Source organism: Oculina patagonica, chromosome 3 (assembly GCF_052425735.1).
Source record: "Oculina patagonica isolate OP01 chromosome 3, crgOcupat, whole genome shotgun sequence".
Lineage (NCBI taxonomy): Eukaryota > Metazoa > Cnidaria > Anthozoa > Scleractinia > Oculinidae > Oculina > Oculina patagonica.
In genome coordinates this window covers 11,782,646-11,805,228 of record NC_135760.1, presented here as the reverse complement: position 1 = coordinate 11,805,228, position 22,583 = coordinate 11,782,646, and the positions used below count along the sequence as shown (strand labels likewise).

The following is a 22,583-nucleotide window of genomic DNA, read 5'->3' as shown; positions in this document are numbered from 1 at the left end:
TGAAGTTGTAATAAAAACTGATAAAATGAAACTTGCTGCATATGATATAAATGTTTTTTATGTGAATACGCAGGCTTGGGCAAATTTTGCATGGTGTTGGGTCCGGCAGGTGGGAGGGACTCACATATGAAACGGGCGGGGATCCTCTTTGTCGGTCTCGCTTAGGGGTGTAAATTACCAGGTGGACTCCAACAACAACTCCTGGCTACTGGCAAGCTATCCCCGTCTGAAAATGTTGACTTTTCACGGAGAGTGGCGGCCTGGGTAGGCGCGAGCGCTTATGGGATTATTTCGAAGCAAACAAGTATGGTGGAGCAAATCGCCGAGGAAGACACTGAAAAATTCGATGGTACCTGAAGGTTACTATTGTTAGCGGCTACTAATTTTAGCAAGTTCGGCTAAAATCGCTAAAATTAGTTCTCGCCAAAATTTGTCTCGGTCCAATTTAATACTCGTTAAATTTAAGTGCCTCCCCTCCCACCCCAAAGGAAAACAAAATAAGAAGCATTGTCGACTTGAAAAATTCTTTTAAAAATAGATGCCGTTAACTTTGTTCTTTCTGGCAATGCAAATGTTCGCTCAATTTGAAGTGTTTGTGCTTTTACTAAACATTAATTTCCATTTTAGCTATATGTTCATTAAAACTGGTTTACACAATATCACTAACTTTTTAAATTTTTCGGAAAATCTCTAAATTAAATAGTCGCTAAATCTTGCTCTGAAAAAATCGCTAAAATTAGTAGGGTTAATTAGAAGGGTTTAATTACTAAACAAGAATGTTCTATTCTCCTCAACATCGCCATGTTTCGGTACAGTGTTCCAGTATTGATTGACAGTTTGCTCGTTGTCAAATTCCGTTTGAGTTAAGCCTGCGTGCTGCCTTCTACTGTTTCCCACCTCTTTTCCAGGGGAAGGAAAGGAGACGGCTGCACACAAGCTCAAGTTAATTAAGTTTGATAAGTGAAAATTTTCGTATATAAACTGATTGTTTCTAGCAGACTGTGAGGACTGGTCTAAAATATTATAGGATATCTATCTTCCAACACACAAGGACATATATGTTGCCTGGGATAGACAGACTTGCTTTATTGCAATTTTTTATCTTATACACATCAACATTTAAAACTACGGATTTATAGCAACGGAAGTCTGTTATTTATAAACATGATCCTACGATATACTGCTTGTTAATACGTTAGTTCGCACAGCAACCTCGTTCCCAGGGCTTTTTTTAAGGGAAAAGCTCTGGGAACGAGGTTGTTCGCACAGTTCACATTGTTCAGTAACTATTTTTATTTCTCAAATTAGCAAAACAAGGCCGCTGATAATAGCTGGATTTTTAAACTTGTCTTTCTGACACTTCTGCGGAATCTGCAAAAAGAAAAGAAGATTTTACTTTCAAATTTCAGTACTCATAAAAGGTGAAAGATCAAGACTGGGTTCGAGCCTAGTAGTCAGTCCATCAGACCGGAGCTTATCCAAGTTTCAGTGGCAACGAAGCGACTAGGAGTATTTCTACTTCCCATGGATGTGATGCTGGTACATCGCAGGGTTACCCCCTCAGCATTAAATTCGCCGGTTCCCATTTATACAACTGGGTGGAGAGATGCACTGTGAGAGATAAGTGTCTTGCCCAATAACACAACACAACATAAATGACCCCGGCCATCAGGGCTCGAACCCGGACCGTTCGATCTGGAGTCCAGCGCACTAACCATTAGGCCAGGAACACTTTTCAAATGTTAGTTTGAAATAGTTAACACATTTTAGTAAAAACATTAGATTTAAATGTAACTCCAGTACCCTTCGCACTTTCGAACTTACGAATTGTGGCGTTTGCTACTCAAATCGATATATATGTTTCAAAATTTATCACTTTCAAAGTATTTATCAAAAATTACTTTACCTGAAGGAGTTGGCGCTGTTTTCTTAGAATTAGAACGCAATGGCGCTGCATCAAAAAGAAACGAAAGTTTATTTTATCAAACATGAAAATAAAATTTCAAGATAATTACTTAGAGTGACAAAGGGACCAGGGTCCAGTACTAAAAAGTAAAGTAAAGTATTGTACTGTACTGCAGGTCACTAATGTAGAGTACTGTTAAAACAAATGTCGCGTTTTGTAGGAAACTGACTGAGAGATAGATTCAACAATATGCCGTGTGTTTGGGAATAATGATGAGCCTCTCTATGGGAGAATGATGACTCTTCAGAATTTCGAAAATTTACAGTATACAGTTGAGGTCAAACTTACCAACGCAATCGCGTTGGCAGCCCGTGTTACAACACTTTAGGCCATGTGGACAGTTATCATCCTCTTCACAAGTATGTTCAACCTCTACTGGACATTCAGCTGGAGACTCAAACATTGGACAGACAGCTGTCCCTGTTGGAGAGACTGCAAATAAAAACAAGCCTATTTTTCAATTTTTATTTTTATTTTTTAGCAGTGGTGAAAAAGTCGTGTTCGGCTTAGAATTTCGGCTAAGTGAAAAAAAGTAATTTTCCATTTTTGAGTACAAACTGTAATATTTGAATGTTAAGATCGTTTTAGCTGTTTTCTTTTTTGTTGAAACTGGTCAATTGTAGCATTCACGTTTCAAATCTAGTTTGTATCAGAATAATTGAAGATGACGGCGTTTCGCTCGGCGTTGAATTCGATGGCGCTAAATGAAGATAAAAAACGATTGTTTTAGCAAACTTTGCCAGTGTGAAAATAACAAAATTATAACAAGAAAATCAGGAAAATTACCTGGAGTTACAAAGGGGCCACGGTCTGGAACTAAACAAATAAAATAGTAACGTTAATATTTTTTTTTGTTTTGGAGGAGAAGGCAACAATACCTCATGTGTTGTGCGAAGCAAATTGATAACACTTCAGAGTTATCTACGAATATACAGGTTGAAAATAAACGATTTATTCCATAAAACGTAAAACGCAACGTGTTCCACAATATTCATCTGCTCTTCGTCGAGCACACGTTTTCAACAATAATCATAAACTCATAACTAGGACTTAGTCCCCACGCGGTAAATACAAAATGCGCCTTGCACAAAATTAACATAACATTTCAGTTCGGAACACAGGTTTGGCTAAACTCACCAACGCATTCCAGTTCACAGCCCGTGTTACAACACTTCAGGCCATATTGACAGTTATCATCAGACGAACAAAAGTTGTCAGGAATTTCTGGACATTCAGCGGGAGGCTCAAATATTGGACAGACAGCTTTCCCTATCGGAGAGACTGTAGGAGAAAAAAGAGAGCTTTTTTTATTCATTATCCATTATATGAATGATAAAAGTAAATTGTAGAAGAAGAAAAGTGATTCGATTCTAATAAGAGCTCTACTGACATAAGGACCTCATTGGAAAATTTAAATCGTTTTAACTGTTTTCTTTTTTCAATGATAGTTATGAATTGTCTGTTTACTAATCAGATCTATTACTTAAAATTAGCTTTGCTCTTTCAAGCTAGTTTGTGTAATGTTTCGATACAGCATAGAAAGTAACATGAAAGGATATGAACAATATGACTGGAAAACTATCACGTCCACGTTTGAAAATATGAACAAGCTATACGTCGAAGAACTTAACAAATATTTAGACCGTCATAAACTTTCTCTCCTTGGGAAGAAAAATTATAAGATAAGGGGAATAATGGCACATGTCGCACTTGAGAGGAATGATGCTGAACGCCGGAAAATTAGGGTGAAGAGGATGGCAACAGCGGAGATGAATCCGTGGATGAGTGTGATAGTGAGAGTGATGACTGATGATGAGGTTGTTGCTTTTGTCGACGAGAGTGACAGTCAATACTCCTGGTAGTACTCATACACGAGCTGGCAGGCTATCTATACCTAATTTGCGCTACTTAGACTGGCTGGCATAGGTATGACATAAACTGTCAAAACTCTCTCGATGTTGTTATTAAACATGTCTCTTGAAATCTCAAACATATATACCTTATTATAGGAAATTAACGATACTTGTTATTAACGCGAATTTCAAAAATTTGCATTAATTTTATTGATGTTAACTTTTTTACTATAAGGATTTAACCAGAACCTTTCTTGAATTTGCGTTAATTTTATTGTAACGCGTAAATTTTGTTCGCGTTGTTAAAATGCTTCGTTATATTCCTTTATAATATAGATAGGAGTCTACGCGCGCTCTGATTGGCTAAAAACCTATGTTTTATCAGAGTATAAAACATAGAAAAATCATGTTTTATTGTTTTTCGTCAGCTTTCCTCGAGTGCTTCGCGCGTCGTTGACTGTTCGTTGGCTATAACCACTCGTATCCAACAAGGGCGAATGGAATAATTGTTTTATTAAATTCCTTTTTAAGTATAAATCCACTGGACATTTCATTTTGATGTAAACGAAGTGAGGCGGGAAAAATTGTGGCGCGGTGTCCACTGCTTGAGTTGAATGAAACTTGCAAGGAAAGCGAGCGAGAGAGTTTTCTTTCGAAGCTTTTCTTCGACAATCTCCTCTTAAATCGTCTATTCATGCTGGAACTTGATTGTGACAATAATTAAGGTTTACGGGAATATCCGAAGCAATAGCTTTTCTGGAAATTATACGCCTTGTTCAAGTCGAACGAAGCAAGGGACGGATGTCATCGAGACTACTATATTATGCTGAGATGAAATTGCACTCGGTGCAGTCGGTGAAGTTTATCGAAGTTCAAAAAGACAAGATCAAGATTAAAAGGTAACAAACTTACCTGAAATGCTTAGCCTTATTTTACGTCGAATACTGAATGAAATTGTGTCAGTTTTCTGGTCTTCCCGTAAACTATTTTCTGCTTTTCATCTTTGTTTACTCGCTCTTGTTGTACATATTTTTAATTAAACATTTCACTCGCGGTGTCTAAAATCTATATCATAAAGCAAATAAAGAAGCCTAAGCCATGTTTTATTCTGTCATAAAACACTCCGGGCATTTGAGAACACTCGAGAAATGTAGAAAACATTCGCCTGCGGCTCATGTTTTCTACATTTCCCTCGTGTTCTCAAATGCCCGTCGTGTTTTATGACAGTATAAAACATGGCTTAGGCTTCTTTATTTGTTAAATAATAAGGTAGTGTACTATTATACAGATATTTATTTTGATATTTCTTGTGAGGGAGGAGGGGGGTATTCATTTTTCGGCTGATTGCATGGGGGGATTATAAAAATTTGTATGGACCTTGGGGGGGATATAAAAAGACGAGCCGCTGAAAAAAAAATCCTCTGCCCCCCCCCCCCCCCCCCCCCCCGTAGCATAAATAATGAATGCAGCCTAAATGAAGAAAATAACGATTGTTTTAGCAAACTTTACCAGTGTGAAAATAAAATAATTATAACAAGAAAATCAGGGAAATTACCTGGAGTTCCAAGGGGACGAATGTCTGGAACTAAACAAATAAAATAGTAACGTTAAAAAAATTCTTGTTTTGGAGGAGAAGGCAACAATACCTCATGTGTTATGCGAAGCAAATTGATAACACTTCAGAGTTATCTACGAATATACAGGTTTGGCTAAACTCACCAACGCATTCCAGTTCACAGCCCGTGGTACAACACTTCAGGCCATATTGACAGTTATCATCAGACGAACAAAAGTTGTCAAGAATTTCTGGACATTCAGCGGGAGGCTCAAATATTGGACAGACAGCTTTCCCTATCGGAGAGAGTGTAGGAGAAAAAAGAGAGCTTTTTTTATTCATTATCCATTATATGAATGATAAAAGTAAATTGTAGAAGAAGAAAAGTGATTCGATTCTAATAAGAGCTCTACTGACATAAGGACCTCATTGGAAAATTTAAATCGTTTTAACTGTTTTCTTTTTTCAATGATAGTTATGAATTGTCTGTTTACTAATCAGATCTATTACTTAAAATTAGCTTTGCTCTTTCAAGCTAGTTTGTGTCAGAAGAAATGACTTTACCTGAAGAAGTTGACAGCGTTGTGAAATAAACGCAAATGGAATTAAGACGGAATCCGTCAGGATTTCGAGTATTAATTGGTCAAAATTATGGAGTGTACCAAAATTATTTACATCTTATAGGAATATTTTGTGTAACTGTTTAAAATATCTTACTAAGAAATCCTTTCTGACAACGCCAAAACATCGAAAACAAATTTCGAAGTTCCACTAAATTCCACTGAATTGCTTAGAAGATGATTTTACAAAATGATGCTACATCATCCGTTACCTGTAGCCGTGAAGTTTGAGAAATTCATTTCTCGGGCTCTGATTAAGAAAATGTTTGTTGGTGTTATCACGAATAATTACTTACGTCTTTAGCTTTTAAAAAGGGTAGAAAATAACGCAACAGTACTTTCATGTGGTACTGTTTTTCATGCTGTGCAAGGTGGTTCTAACTTTTCATTTCGTTGATCGAACTCTATCTAGCCGTGTGCTGGACCAATCAAATGAAAACATATGAAACCTGTCGAGTAAGTGCTTTCGCGTGGTACAGTTCCCCAGCCTCCCCCCACCTATATTTCACTAACGTTTAAACAGTCGTTTACTTCAAACCTTTGCAAGTCCGTAAATCAGACTTCAGTTGAGAACCAGGAGGACATGAACATATGCGATTTCCCTTCACCAAACTGCAGTTATGCGAGCATCCACCATTGTTTTTCAAGCAAGGATTAATGTCTGCAAAAAAGATTCTTTATCATCTTAACATAAAAATATAATAAGCATATGATAGATAGATAAATAAACGAGAAAAAGAGCTAAGCCAAAGGTATTGTATATGCACTAAGACATACTGAAGAATATTGTATTGCAATCCTCAGACTGTGGGCAGTTGGTTGCTGCAACAAGCTAGCATGGAGCAGGGGCGAAGTGTATATGATAAGTGCCTAGAGAGTGGGCTAGGTAGATTGGATGTTGGGAATAGCTGTTTCTCCAATTCAACCATTCTACCAACCATTTCACACAGGCGGTGTGCGCACTGGGATCGCTATGCATCATGGTCGAAATTAAAATTCTGATCATTTGTGACAAGTCGTGGTGGAGTGCACATCGGTGGGAAGCGACGAAGGCGTGCAAAATTCGTTAAATACGCTGCGCACATCAACAGATTGGCTATATTTTCCTTTAAAAGAGCCTTAATGAACAAACAAGTTCGAGTTTTGTTGGGAAAACTGTCTTCGCCTCTTGTTACATACCGTTTGTTACATTCGCATGTTGGTCCATGTGAGCGAAGGATAAATGAAGCTTATATACCTTGCCGGTGCATCGATAGCAGTCGATGCAAGACCAACTACTGCAAGACGACTTAATACCTGGTCCCAATATCACTTTGTTCGATCATTCACGATCAGTTCGCCTTTTTTTACTCTCAGTCAGTGATTCCAAAACAATCGTGAGCAAACTCAAGGTAAGATGGCCAGTGTTCGAAATGTTTTGATTTCTCTGTCTGTTCAGTTTCACCTTGAGTACTGAAATCGACTTGATCGTTTCGAGCTTTCAGTCGAAACACGGCGTCAAAAAGGCTTGATTTAATAGCTGCCTTGTGTTGTATAAAGTACAGAGTCTGCATGATAAGAATTGTACTGATGTATTCTAGTGTTTATGTTTATACAAACTCATCCAAAGTTGGTACAAAATGCTGAAAATGTTATGAACTGGATCCTTTATAATTTAAGATTTTCCAGGCGTTTGCTTCTTCTTGCAGTTCTTCTTATTGTTATTTTTACGGTTGAGGTTTGACTTCCTCTTGCAAATTGATTTTTTATATAAATTATTGAGCACCATTTCCCCTTCAGTAAATTCTACTTGGAAAAGCCTGTGGTTGAGAAAGTTTTAAATCTAATAAAATCTAGTGTCTAATGTTAGTACCTCTATGTAAACCACTTTTAGTAATGGAGCTTTCTAATAAAAGATTGTTATTGTATAGAAAAACTGCATTTTACTGTATGTTTGTCAATGCCAGTTCTTTGGTGTGATTGTTATAAAAGTAATTTAACAGTTTTATTATGGCTATGAAACAGCAAATGGCATTTGTGCTTACACAGCCTGATTGAGTCACTAGGAGAGTTTGGGAGAATTTCATAGTTTTATATATCCAGTTAGTTCTTTTGTGGTAGTATTAAGGTATCAAAACATGTCCTATTTTCTTATTATTTTTTTAAAAGCCTACAAGTCATACCCATGTTTACATACCTCCTAAAACAGTTTTACACATAAATTAGCATACATATTGCTTGTTAGAATTGTAAAACAGTGATTAGCATACTCATGAACCTTTCAGCTTCAGATCAGTCTACATTAGCAGGTGTAATAAAAAGTAACCAGATCAGAAATTATGATGCAAGGAAAGTCTTCTTTCATTCCTTTTAACCCCTCCCCAATTTATTGAATTATAACATGGTGTCAGCACCTGAATCTTGGAATGTGGTGGTCCAAGGGAATTTTTTTCAAGTCTTATTTTATAGCAATAGCAAGCTGTTTCCCTGTCCTTGGTTCACCTGATAACCACTTTAGCACTGTATACATTCTGCCTATAAAAATGAGCAAATCCCTGAGTATCTTTGTTGTCGTCTTGGGATCTTTATCATAAAGTCACCTTTGAAATTCACAAATTGGTGTATTTTTTTAATCATCACCTGTGTTTAATGGACACATTTTATACATGTAAACAATGAACACAAGAGTCAAGCATAAAGAGTTTCATTCAATTTAATTAGTCTTTATTATAGAAAACATCTGGAAGCTAAGAAAATGATCTCGAAATTCATGTTCTACATCAAAAACCCCTTGAATGAACTTCCCCATAAGGTTTGATTCAGCTTTTATATACACCTTTGATTTATAATAGTTCTCGTTTGAATAATATGATTTCAAATAACTTCATCAAATTTCCAGATTCACAAGAAGCCAATACATTTTTTGTATTTCTTCAGGGTAAGCCTGTTGTTTTCTATCTGCTATGAAGCGATTTAAAACATTTTACGTACCGCTGGTAACCTTACTAATATTGGACGAAACCGATCGTTTCTATTTCAGGATTTAACAAGTCACCCCATGCGATCACTTCTTGTATCTGTCACCTCTTCGAAGCCATATTTGCAACCAAAACATGTCTGTTCTAATTCGGAAAATCTACAACACAACGCGGGGAGCGTTTGGGAGCGTTTATACCCTGGCTTAGAACAAACATTATAGAAACAGTTTATACCAATTTCTTCGTTCAATGAGCAATGTACGAAAAATTATAGCTCACGAAAAGACGGATTCAAATTACATGCTCGAACAGGATGCATTTTCGTTGTCCGCGTTTTTGATGAAAATAAGATACATTGCTTATTTTGTTGACAGAAATACAATCTTAGTGAGTAAAAGTTTCTGTAACTGTAGAAAAGGAGCTCAGAAAATAAATAATTGTATCGATAAACGAAGCTTGTAACTTACTAAATTTTCCCATCTTCGCCGCCATCTTGAAATTTTTACAACCACAATGCAAAGCGATCCCAGTGCGCACACCGCCTGCATTTCACATGTCTCGCTCAAGCACGTCAAGGCCCCGGGTTTGCGAGAACTCGCTGCCCGCAGGGAAATTAGAGAGTATTCTTCTTTTCCGTTATCTTAGTAAGTAATTTAAACTTTATTTTTATGCTTAAAAGCAGGGTAGCCCATTCAGCTCGTAGGCAGGTATCCATAGGGCCTCTATCCTCTTTTCTTGAACCCGTAAACTCAATAGCAACTCGCCAAAGCAAATACGCTCTTTTTTGCAGCGTACGGTCACATAGTACAAAATCCGCCATGCTGGAGAGCAGGCTCTGGTACATTCAAAACAAAGAAAAGTCAAGCATGACTGGTTAAAGTCGCTTTGTTTTGGATGTCACAGTTCGTTTCTTGCCCTCCAGCAAGGTGATCGTAAGCTGAAAAGGGCGCATTTGATAACTCTTCAGACTCAATTATTGGAAGCATCTTCTGAAATATTGGACAGACGCGGTTGGCCCTTTTGGAGAGACATAGAGACTTTGAGAACGCTGTTGAACACAACGCAACATTTCTCAAACCAGAATAGTTTGTCATATAAATAAGTCAGTACTATTAAGCCCACCTCGGCACGTTTTACCATCGGTGTCCAGAAGATACCCCGGATGACAACCACAGCTGAAAGAACCTATTGTGTTTGAACACACGTGATCACATCCACTACTGCTCACAGCACATTCGTCTTCATCTAAAAAAAAGGATATAAGTGATTTATTTCACGCTGAGTCGATAAATACCAAGTTTTCTGCCTCGTCCTCAGTCGCTCGCGATCATTGGGGAAATGCTAGTTAATTATTGAAGAAAGCGGGGCGAAGGGAGACACGAGAGACCTTTCTTTTTTTCCCTTCCCACCACCCACCGCTCTCGCTTTGCGCTCGCTCCCAATCCCTCCACTCCCGACTCGGAATCCGCGCTCAATCGGCCTTTTGGAAAAGCCTGTGGAGGAGGAAGCAAAGTTTTATCTTTCAGTGCGCTGATAATCATTGTAAATACAAAATCGCTTTAAAATCAAAGAAAATCTCCAAATGATTGTTAAAATAAGGTTGACAACGCCACAGATCTGACAGGAAAGCAAAACGGAACAAGGGTAGTTAAGTTTGGTGTTATAAACTATAACAAGAGTGGCCCACATTTTTTAAGAGCACTCAAGGTAAATTATCCGTGTCCTCGCGTCCTTCAGAAACGAAGACAATACTTTATAGTACATTTTTTTGCCGCGTATCTCAACCAAAATGATGCATAGTTAAAAAATTTTATATCTGGAATAAAGTTGTGAGTGCTTGAGTTTCTAGAAGCGATAGCGATCAAATAAGTAGTGAAGCAGCTCTCGTAAGCTTGTAAATCTACTGGTCCTCCGGTGTAGCAGTTGCTATTTTTCTGTGGCTAGGGGCATTGTTTCTGTTATTTGGTTCTTTTGTCCTCTTGAAGGGAAGCGAGCCATTTACGTGAGACTTTGCGAGAGCTACGCCCCCAGGCCCCGACCCAATCAATCAGAGGCGCTACATGCATACCGTAGAATTCCGGTTATAAGCCCTGGGCTTATACAACTTCGTAAGGGTTTTTGGGTGGGCTTATAAGCGGAGGGGCTTATATTCGGGAGGGCTTATAAGCGGAAGGAAAAAAACGTTTCGAAAAGAGCCTCAGGAGTGTTGATCGAAATACGCTTTTAAGTTAAAACGCCCAAAAAACCAACATTTAGCCCTGTTCAGTACTGTCATCCGGTAGAGGGGGGCTTATATCTGGGGGGCTTATAACCGGATGTATTTTTTTGTTTCCAAGTTAATGGGCCTAAAACCGGGGGGGGGGCTTATAAGCGGGGGGCTTATAACCGGAATTTTACGGTATAAAAAGTTCAGGTCGAATCTCGTATGTCGCTCGCGCGCGAGTAGAATTAAGCACGCAACAGTAGGACAGGCTACTGGGTAGTTAATAATCCTACTGTTTTTTACTGACCTTTGCAAGTTTTCGAAGTGTCATTGAACTTGTACCCAGGATCACACTGACAGATGTAACTCCCAGGAGTGTTGACGCAAACACCCTTCCCACAATCCGCTGGTGGGTTGCTAAAGCATTCGTCATCATCTAATAGAAATGAACGTGATCATGAGCACAATAAAATTACCGTAGCAAGGTACGAGTAGCTTTGAACACTGAACAGACTTAAGAATCGAGACATTAACTGAAATCTTTCACAAAGCTTAATGACATCATTTTAATAAATGTCATCCTCCAGTATATATTGTCTTATTTGGTTTATAATTTGTGGCTGCATATTTTTAACGTTTTCTCTGTAAGAGTTTAAAGGGAAAACGTGCAAAACAAAAAAATGGAGGCAGCAAACCAAATTACGAGCCGATAGGTGGATAACATTTGTTAAATTCTCTATGCATAATGATACGCAGCGTATAAAACTTAACTTTTCAGTAGATATCTTAACTTTCGGCTCAAAACTAGAGATATTGAGATGTTTATAAGCGGCAGTTTTTGACGGGAACTTCGCACGCGCAGTGTGTTTGACCGTGGTGGACTGGACTGTGGACTGCGTTGTCGTAGACTGCTTGCAGTCTGTTTTTCTTCCGAAATCAAAAGAGGATGCGGTGCAGGAGGGATTGGGGTGAGACAAGAGTGCGCGAGGAAAAACGTCTTCCCCCAAACCCATTCTCGTCCATGCCGCCTTTTTTGCGTTCGAGTTGCCGATGTAAAACCGCTGGTCGGACCCAAGGACAAAAAACCGACTACAAGTAGTCTAGCGTTCTCGGGTTTTTCTAGAGGAACAGCAATCGGTATTAAGTTCTGCAGTTGGCGAGATCACTCTCCTTACCTTTGCAAGTTTCTCTGTAAGAGAACATATAGGTCCTATAATAACCCTTTGGACAGGAGCAGTAGAAAGAACCAGGCTGATTGTGACAGACCCCCACACCACACCTGCCAGGAATTTCTTTGCACTCGTCATAGTCTTGAGGAAAGAAAAAATCATACTATTATATTAAATTTAGTTCCCCATCAGAAGTTTAAAGTAAAGTTAGTTAAAACAAATGGGAATGGAAAAAATAATTTGATTATACCATGCATGATTATATTTATGTAGCTATATCTACACGAGTCTCTTTATCAAACAATGGCTTGAAATACACGCACTATTTGATCAAATTGCGCTCAACATTTGGTATATCCTTACCCACAGCAATATATTTCTTTCCATTTTGGTTCTGAGAATTTGGTAAAGACTGGAAACAATCCTTTTGATTCGCTTTCTTTGACAATGCTATGTTGCAATTCATTGCAAGACAAGGACAGGCGTCATTTTGTTGTTGAATTCAATGATATTGGTGATTAAACGATTTTCCCTTGCATTTTGTTTTTCTTTTTATCGAAAATACGCTGTAATAGTTAAGGGAAATCTTTGTGCCTGTTTTCATACTAACGACAAACATCAGATTAGCAATGAGTTCGGGGAAGTTTGTTCATTTTGTTACAAAAGGTTTGTAGTAATAATAATAATTAATAATAATTTAATAATTTATATAGCGCTTTTTACATGTACTGATCAAAAGAGCTTTACAGGAATTTAATTAAAAACAATAAAAAGTATACATATATATAAAACAACTAAAACCTAAAGGAATTAAATAACAATTAAATTACAGGATTAAATTACAGGAATTTAAATTAAAGGATTAAATTACAGGAATTTAAATTACAGGATTAAATTACAGGAATTTAATTAAAAACAATAAAAAGTATACATATATATAAAACAACTAAAACCTAAAGGTAAAATTCAGTAAAAATTTAAAAAGATACATTAAAATGCTGATCTAAATAAAAATGTCTTAAGTTTACTTTTAAAAAACCCCAAATGTCGTAATAATACGCAGGTCGGCCGGCAAGCTGTTCCATAAAGCTGGTGCAGATGAAGTGAAGGACCTGCCGCCAAGTGTTGGGCACATAATGTCTCCCGTGGAACTTCTAATAATAGGCTACTATTTGAGCGTAACGAGTATGAGCTCGTTTGCTTAACTTTCACCAAATCACTAAGATAAGATGGCGCAAGTCCATAAATTGATTTAAAGGTAAGAATTAAAATCTTAAACTTAATTTGATGAGCAATGGGAAGCCAATGAAGCTCGAAGAGGGCTGGGGTTATATGTGAGTACTTTGGTTTGTCCATAATTAGTCTTGCATTGGCATATTGAACACGCTGCAGTTTGGAAATTTGAAGATTTGGCAGTCCATACATTAAGCTATTACAATAATCCAGTCGAGAGGTAATAAAAAGCATGAACAATTGTACGTAGACTATCAACAGATAGATATTTCTTAATTCTCCTAATATTATGTAAATGAAAGAACGCACTACTGCATGCCTTGCTGATATGTGTAGACATGGACATTTTTTCATCAAACCAGACTCCCAAATTTCTAGCTCAGGCGACAGACCTTAAGAGAAAGGAAAGCCCGTGTTTAGCGTCCTCCAGCTGATAATTTTCTTTATTCTCATTACCTATCCGCTTGACAAGGTATGATATGGTAAGGAGAAATGAGATATTAATCACAGAAACGCTGGATGTTTACCTTGACACGTGCCATTCTGTTTCTCGTATCCACGCCAACAAACGCACGTGGTATTTCCATCCGGTAGGTCCCTACACGAAGACTTCGAGTAAGAAGGGCACTTTTGTCGTCCCACAAAGTAGCAACTGTTTTTTTCTGTGAAATAAACGTGAATGGAATTTATAAATAAGTTAATAGATTAATAAATTAAAATAAAATTTAATTTTTAAGCTTTATACCCCTTTGCTACAAAATGGGGCTGGTTAAAACGCTCATTGTCAGGACCTTTAAGATCAACAACACGTGGTTGGGTTTTCACAATGACATTCAGAATTTATTTAATATTTTGCGTAAGAATCTCTATCCCGAGCATGTATTAGACATGTTACTCCACCGTTATGTCACGAGAGCAGTAGTAGGGAACGACACACGACCTTCAACAGGTTTCGAGCAACAGGAGTTGCCCAAGCACTATTTCAAGATCCCCTACATCGGGCATTTTTCGGGTGTTGCACAACAAAGGGTGCGCAAGCTAATCGATCGATTCTGTAAACCCATCGACATCAAATTTGTTTATTATACTTTTAAAATTAAGCACTTGTTCTCCCGATACCTACTCAACGTGAAAGATCCTCTCCCTGACAGGCTCCGTACGCACATCGTGTACAAATTTTCTTGTGCAAGCTGTAATGCTTGTTACGTTGGCGAAACAAGCAGTATTTGCAGTACATCATGGTTTAAGATGCTGGTATTAGTTTTTAAGCGACAAATCTGATTCACGCAAAAATCAGGTTTTACTGATTTGGCGGTTTTCTGTTTATCGTTGCCATGGAAATATCGATAACCTTAAAATATACATCAAAGTAAACTTCAATCTAAAACCAATATATGATGTTGAGTCAGGGAAGATCGTTTAAAGGCCAATTGCAAATTGAAGGTATAGCCCAGAAAAAACTGTATCGAGCCACCTTGTAGAGAGGAGATAGGACATTTGCTATTTGATTGTCCTTTCTCGAAAACCTTTTGGAATGAGTTATTACTTTATTTTTGAAGGACATTATTGTAGGTGTCATTAATTTTAAGAGTAATGACTTCTTGAATTATTGTATTTTGGTCGGAAAATCAGTTATTTATTATTGTAAAAGAATTAACATAAAATCTATTAATCGCTTAGAAAAATAATACACGGCAAAAATTTTATAAGAAGTGGAAGTTCAAGTCTTTGACACTTTGATTATGTAATTAGACTGTGTAGCGCTTATTACATTATCCACAAGACCCATATTAACAAACAATGAATTTAATAAACTGTGTGTGTCTTTGTACGTGTGTGTTTTCTGTAAACTCCTGTAAAATATATTATTGTTAATATGACATGTAATAATTTCCAAATAAAAACAGGAAAAAGATTCTCAATGAAGTGAAACATCAGGTGAGAAATCTGGCTGACAATGCAAAGAACATGGCATTTCACACGCATGCAGTCATTGATGTTAAATCTTTAATTTCTGAGAAAAAACAACAACAAAACTTTGGGTGACGTCTTCCTAAGCGGCAACGGCTTGATTGACACAGACTTGCACCGTTTCCAGGCACTGCTTTGCCGTCAAAGGAAAGTCAGGGGCCGCGGAGGGGGAGGGGCTGAACTTTTTTGGTTGGGTTGATATTTTATGGCTTCATGCAGGTGAAAAGGATAATGTAATATATAGATTTAAGCAAGGCTAAAAGTGGAGCTACCCATTTGTTTAAAAATGACCTAAATGGGAAAATTTAAACATTGCCCACACGGAATCTATCGTAACTGCGTTCATAAAGTAAAAACATCACGAAATTTTCTGTCATAAAATCAAGCTCAGCAATTCAGTACAGGTGTAGCTTGCATCAGGGTCCTGTATCTTTCTTCAGCGGACTTCATCTATGCAGTTGTTAGCTTCGTTTTAACACAATCATCTGCTAAAGTTAAGCCTACTGTATTCTTGATGATAACAGCCGCAGATTCAACAGCGAACAACAGAAACAAGCAAACTGGACTTGCACAAGAAATATCATTCGCAATTATTTCGGGTCTCCTCGTAAACCATTTTCGTTTTCCACAATTTCACGGAATATAGATGACTTTTGAGGACATCGTGGGAGAAAAATTGGGTAAGAAATGTTCTCTGTTACTCTTTTTACTTGCGGTTTCATACAGGCAGCCTACACAGTGAATACCATGCAGCAAATTTTCCAGCGTTTTCATATCCGTAACTTTGTTTAGTTCCTACTAAAAACGTTCACATCATCCAGTGGATAGAAGATAATGTCAATTGCTCGTTTTACTTTTACGAAAAATGCGACCAGAGACCAATAAACTAAAATTTAACCGTGTAGCAATTGAACGAGAGCCACATTTTTTGGCGTGAAGACGCATCGAGATTTCGATACACTCACATATGAAAAATGGCCAACATAACAGAGCAGTTGGGCAATAAACCTCTCAGATGTTTTGCTGTGTGCTGTTGCTGAGAAATTTTACCAGTTTTCTATATTTTGTCTTGCCCTGCGAGCTTTATTTGCTGTTTGCAATTTCCCCTCCTTTTCTTTAGCCACGGGCGGGGAACCTTTTTCGTCCCTAGTACGTACGTAGGTGCAGGAATCACCGACAAAAGCGCTAAAAGAACACTTCCTCCCCAGTACGTACGGGGATGGCGGCCCCCAAAATTTCTTGCTCGATAACCATTTGCTTACTTAGCGATGCTCCGTTCGCGCGCGCCAATAGCGCGGGAGTTCCGCTATGAATTTGTACAGAACAAATGGCGGAACAGTGATCCCTAATTCTGTTTTTCTTAGCCAGCTTTTTAGCCCTACCACTTTAAATTGATTTCCCGCGGTCCCTGAAAGTGCCAACTTTCTGCCCCCTGGCTGCAACAAATCATAGCTAGCGGGGAGTAGGGCCGCAGTGTATATAGGATAGGTGCCTAGAGAATGGGGTAAGTAGATTGGATGAAGGGGACAGCTGTTTCTTCCAATTAATCATTCTACCGATCATTTCGCATGTCTTGCTCAAGCACGTCGTTTGCGAGAACTCGATGTCGCAGGGATACTAGAGAGCATTCTTTTTTCTTTTCCGTTATCTTAGTAAGTAAAACTTAATTTGTATGATTAAAACAGGGTAGCCCATTCAGCTCCTAGGCAGGTATCAAGAAGGGGGCTCTTCTCTTTTCTTGAAACCCGTAAACTCAATAACAACTCGCCAAAGCAAATGCGCCATTTGCAGCTTAAGGTCACGTGGTACAAAATCCGCCATGCTGGAGAGCAGGCTCTGGGACATTCAAAACAAACGTCAAGCATTATTGGTTAAAGTCGCTTTGTTTGTGGATGTCACAGTACGTTTCTTGCCCTCCACCAAGTTGTTACTTTGTACTATGTGACCGTTAGCTGAAGCATTGGGTTTAAGTATTTGATAACCCTTCAGACTCAATAATTGGAAGCATCTTCTGAAATTCCAGGGGGAGTCTCAAATATTGCACAGTCGGCTGGCCATTTTAGCGAGACAGAGAGACTTTAAGAAGGCTATTAAGCACAACGCAACATTTCTTAAAACAGTTTGTCATATAAATGAGTCAGTACTAACAAGCCTACCTCTGCACGTTTTACCATCGATGTCCAGAAAATACCCCGGATGACAGCTACAGCTAAAGGAACCAATTGTGTTTAAACACACTTGATCACATCCACCACTGCCCTCAGCACACTCGTCTCTATCTGTAGAAAATAAGTGATTTATTGCACACTGAGTCGATAAATACCAAGTTTTCTGCCTCATCCGCAGTCTCTCGCGATCGTTAGGAAAATTTGAGGAAAGCGGGAACAAAGGGAAACACGATAGACCTTTCTCTTTTTTTCCTTCCCATCCCCCACCGCTCGTGCTTCGCACTCGCTCCAAATCTCCCCACTCCCAACTCGCGCTTATCATCATTGTTAAAGTAAAGTATAAAACACCACAGAACTTACAGGAAACCAACACGGAACAAGGATTGTTAAGCTACGGGTTATGAGTTACGAACTGATCGTGAGCATAATAAAATGACCGTAGCAAGGTGCGAGTATCTTTTAACTGACTGCAGGAAAACGAATGCAGGAAATGCGCAAAGCGACACTTAGCAAAACTGACTGAAGAATCGTTACATTTACTGACAACTTGCACTAAGCTTAACTACACCATTTTAATGATGGGAGGCGCAGTGGCCTAATGGTTAGTGCGCCGGACTCCGGATCGAGCGGTCCGAGGTCGATCCCCGGCCGGGGTCACTTGTGTTGTGTTCTTGGTCAAGACACTTTACTCTCATAGTGCCTCTCTCCACCCAGGTGTACAAATGGGTACCGGTGACATAATGCAATGGACTAGCATCCCATTCAGGGGGGAGTAGAAATAATCCTAGCCGCTTAATGCTACAGAAACCGGGATAAGTTTAGGCAGTGTGGGCCGCTTGACTTGTGGCTTCTCCTTTGCACTAAGCTTAACCACATCATTTTAATGATTGTCATCCTCTATTTGGTTTATAATTTTTCACTGCATAATTTTTACGTGTTCTCTGTAATAATAATAATAATAATAATAATAATAATAATAATAATAATAATAATAATAAAAATAATAATAATAATAATAATAATTTTTTTTTTTTTTTAAGAACTTTATATATAAACATATTATTTACATAATAATAAAAACAGTGTCTTTAAAAAATGTAGAAAAATAGTAAAAGCGACTTCGAGAGCAATAATAAAAGAAGAACTATATATTAAAAAAAAAAATAATAATAATAATAATAATAATAACTTTTTTAACCGCGGTTAAAAGTTTAAAGCTACTGCAAAAATAAAATATTAAAAAGATAACAAAATTCACTTTTATAACAACAATTTAAAAATTCAGTAAAATTCAAAAACATCATCGTTCAGTATGACAGTCTGCGCGGATGACCACAGGGGGCCCAGACAAACTGTTTGTGTGCAGTCTGTGCACATTTACATTTTTATAGATAATGTATGGAATTTACCTAACGGTTTGTAGAATTGCGTATAATGGCGCAAAACATGAGCGAATTTGTGCCGAATAAACGTACATTTTCCTACCTTTTGCTTAGTGTCGTTCTTTTGGCTCGAAATGGTGAATTTGAGTAGATTGAAGGATATTTTGCTTTCGCTGTTTACTATACATCTAATTATATGGAAAGGATGGAAACTCCAACAGCTCCAAAGTAGAACACTTCCAGCGCCGAGCCGATTTTCGACCTGACAATCCCATCGCACAGCTTTCAGACTACGCATTAGTAAAGAGGAAGGCTTGACGAATTTTCTCGTATCATTTCGCCGCATACAAGTTACAACGACGCATATTTAAAAGACAATGCGTCGCTTTTGGCATCGTCACCGTCGTAATTGCCATTGCGCAAGGGTCCTTAGGCTGTGTCGCACCATTGACATCACTCCCTATACTATTGAGTATTGGCCTTGCCTTTGCCCCCTATCCACGAAACAAAATCTTGAACGACCATTGTTCAATTGTATCCAATCACAAAGAGACTGGGGAATAGCGTTTTCCCTTCGGCACCACAAATTGGTGCTACGCATTCGGACGGCTTAAAAATTTTGGATACCCGTTTTCGTTTGAGGGCTTGTTCCGGACCGACGTTTCGATCAGTTTCACTGATCTTCTTCAGGCTGTTGTTAAAATTACAATATGGCGGACTGTTTCTACTTCTTTGGATGAGGTTTAATTTTTGTGCAAACGCTTTCGTAACTTCCAAGATGTGACGTGACCATGTGAGCTTATTGTCAATAGTGACTCCGAGAAGTCTAGAATGGGTCACCCAGTCAATATTGCGTAGTGATTTTAATGGACCAATGAAGCTTCCTCTAAATAAAGCCACTTTTCAGGGTGTGGAAAAAGAGAGTTCTCCCTACACCATAAAAGTAATTCGTTCAATGCATTATTAAGTAGTGTGGTAACATGGTCAATCGTGTTGCCCACACAATAGATTGATGTATCGTCCGCGTACATATAAACCTCACCTGAGGTGACTGAATCAGGTAGGTCGCTCGTGTACAAATTAAATAAAGTAGGTCCGAGTACCGACCCCTGCGGTATACCATAAGTAACTTGTGCATAATCTGATTTCTTTCCGTTCATGACGGTAAATTGTTTTCTATTGCTAAGATAGACCTTCAACCAATCAAGCAGATAACCATCAATTCCAAAATAATGCTTCAATTTGTGGATAAGAATAGCGTATGATACGCTCTCGAAAGCCTTCTGAAAATCGATGAAGACAACACCAACCACTTTCTTTGAATCAATAGCGCGTCGCGTGGGCTAACAGTAGTTCAGTTTCTCGCCGATAGAGGAAAAATAAAGGAAAAAAACCGTTATAACAAGGGCAGCGGCAAACCAAATAACTTCACCTTCACGGCGGTCAAACGCAAAAACGACGTCACCTCCGGTTTTCGGCGCATCGAATTTTTCTGAGAATTTGACTCGAAAGTGTGTAAACTTTTGTAAGAAATTGTTATAGAAATAGAACGGTGAAAGAAAATTTCAAGCTGGGAAACTCAGTCGAGTTTAATTATCAAATTTCCAATCCATAAGCGGCGTATAAACTTTAACTTTCCAGGTACAGCGTTAACTTTTGGCTTTAAAGCGAAAGCTTTCGGAAAATTTAAGACTTTGTATGGAGAATTTTGGCGATAATTGCACAGGAACTGTGCGCGCGCGCGGCGTTCAATTTGACCGCTGTGCGGTGAATACCAATATTGTTAAATTCTCTATGCATATGCAGTGTATAAAAATTAGCTTTTCAGTAAATATTTTAACGATTGGGTCGAAACTAGAGACGTTTACAAGCGGCAGTTTTGACGGCAACTGCGCACGCGCAGTGCGTGTTTTTTTTTTTTGAAATCAAAATAGGATGCGGTGCGAGGAGGGATTGGGGTGAGACAAGGGTGCGCGAGGAAAAACGTCTTCCTCCAAACCCATTCTTTTTTTTTTCCATGCCGCCTTTTTTGCCTTCGAGTTCCCGATGTAAAACCGCTGATCGAGCCCTGAGAGAAAAAAACCGACTACTCGGTTTTTTCTAGAGGAACAGCAATCGGTGTAAAGTTTTGCAGTTGGCGAGATCACCCTTCTTACCTTTGCAAGTTTCTCTGTCAGAGTACTTAGCGGTCCTGTAAGAACCCTTTGGACAGGAGCAGTAGAAATAACTTGAAGAGGTGCTGTGACAAACTCCCACACCACACCTGCCAGGAATTGCTTTGCACTTGTCATAGTCTTGAGGAAAGAAAAAATATACTATTAAATTTAGTTCCCTATCAGAAGTTTAAGGTAAAGCTAATTAAAACGAATGGAAAAAATAATTTAATTACACGAGTACCTTTATCAAACAATGACTTAAAATAAACGCACTATTTGATCAAATTGCGCTCAAAATTTGGTATATCCTTACCCACAGCAATATATTTCTTTCCATTTAGGTTCTGAGAATTTGATATAGACTGGAAACAATCCGTTTGATTCGCTTTCTTTGACAATGCTATGATGCAATTCATTGTCAAGACGAGAACAGGTGTCGTTTTGTTACGTTCCATCTCAAACTTTGACTAAAACTGATGTGTTTTTGCTCCAGAGTTGAATACAATGATCTTGGTGATTTAAACGATTTTCCCTTGCATTTTTTTTTCTTTTATCAAAAATTGACAACGCTAAATACGCTCTAATAGTTCAGGAAAACATATGTGCCTGTATTCATACTAAGGACAAACATCAGATTAGCAATGAGCTCCTGGAAATTTGTTTGTTTTGTTACGAAAAGTTTTGAATGAATGGAAAGCCCGTGTTTAGCGTCCTAAAGGTAAAAAGCAACTTTATTTATACACGGTTTATGTTTAAAGCTAGAAGCTTGTGGGGCCGTGTATATGAAACAAATACTGAACAAATATAATATATTAAATAAACATAACATGGATAAAAATCCCAACTGACAGGAGGCAGACCAGTTGGCTATTTACAAGCATGACCGAGGATTTGAAATCAGGACGACCGAGAACAAATCCAGATTTCAAGTCCGGCGCTCTAACCACTCGGCCACGCTGCCTCCTCCTCCAGCTGATGATTTTCTTTATTCTCATTACCTGTACGCTTGACAAAGCATGATATGGTAAGGAGAAATGAGATATTGATCACAGAAACGCTAAATGTTTACATTGACATGTGCCATTTTGTTTCTTGTATCCAGGCCAACAAAGGCACGTGGTATTTCCATCTGGTAGGTCCTCACAAAAAAGCCTAGAACGATAAGGACACTTGTGATCTCCGACAAAGAAGCAACTGTTTTCATCTGTGAAATAAACGTAAATGCAATAAATAAATAAATAAATAAATAAATAAATAAATAAATAAATATCTATCTTTCAAAAAATATTATAGTTTACAGTTTAAAGTTACCTCATGCGTCAGTTATCAGTCTTTATTAAAGAGTCCCTG

At 38.2% G+C, this 22,583-nt stretch overlaps 1 protein-coding gene across 6 annotated transcripts in view; it reads right to left on the bottom strand.

Moving 5' to 3' along the window:
• The window catches only part of LOC144646582 (uncharacterized), a 79,244-nt gene that overhangs the window by 52,714 nt on the left and 3,947 nt on the right, over positions 1-22,583 (bottom strand). For 5 of the 6 annotated variants that reach the window (XM_078506220.1, XM_078506221.1, XM_078506222.1 and 2 more), the window contains exons 5-15: positions 22,303-22,437; positions 21,234-21,371; positions 17,684-17,806; positions 14,084-14,218; positions 12,330-12,464; positions 11,462-11,590; positions 10,074-10,196; positions 6,533-6,655; positions 5,539-5,682; positions 5,375-5,404; positions 3,104-3,247 (exon numbers count right to left, since the gene is read on the bottom strand). In XM_078506220.1, coding sequence (XP_078362346.1) covers positions 3,104-3,247; positions 5,375-5,404; positions 5,539-5,682; positions 6,533-6,655; positions 10,074-10,196; positions 11,462-11,590; positions 12,330-12,464; positions 14,084-14,218; positions 17,684-17,806; positions 21,234-21,371; positions 22,303-22,437 — 1,359 coding nt within the window. The remainder of the gene's footprint in view (positions 1-3,103; positions 3,248-5,374; positions 5,405-5,538; positions 5,683-6,532; positions 6,656-10,073; positions 10,197-11,461; positions 11,591-12,329; positions 12,465-14,083; positions 14,219-17,683; positions 17,807-21,233; positions 21,372-22,302; positions 22,438-22,583) is intronic. The other variant, XM_078506218.1, reaches the window with a different exon arrangement.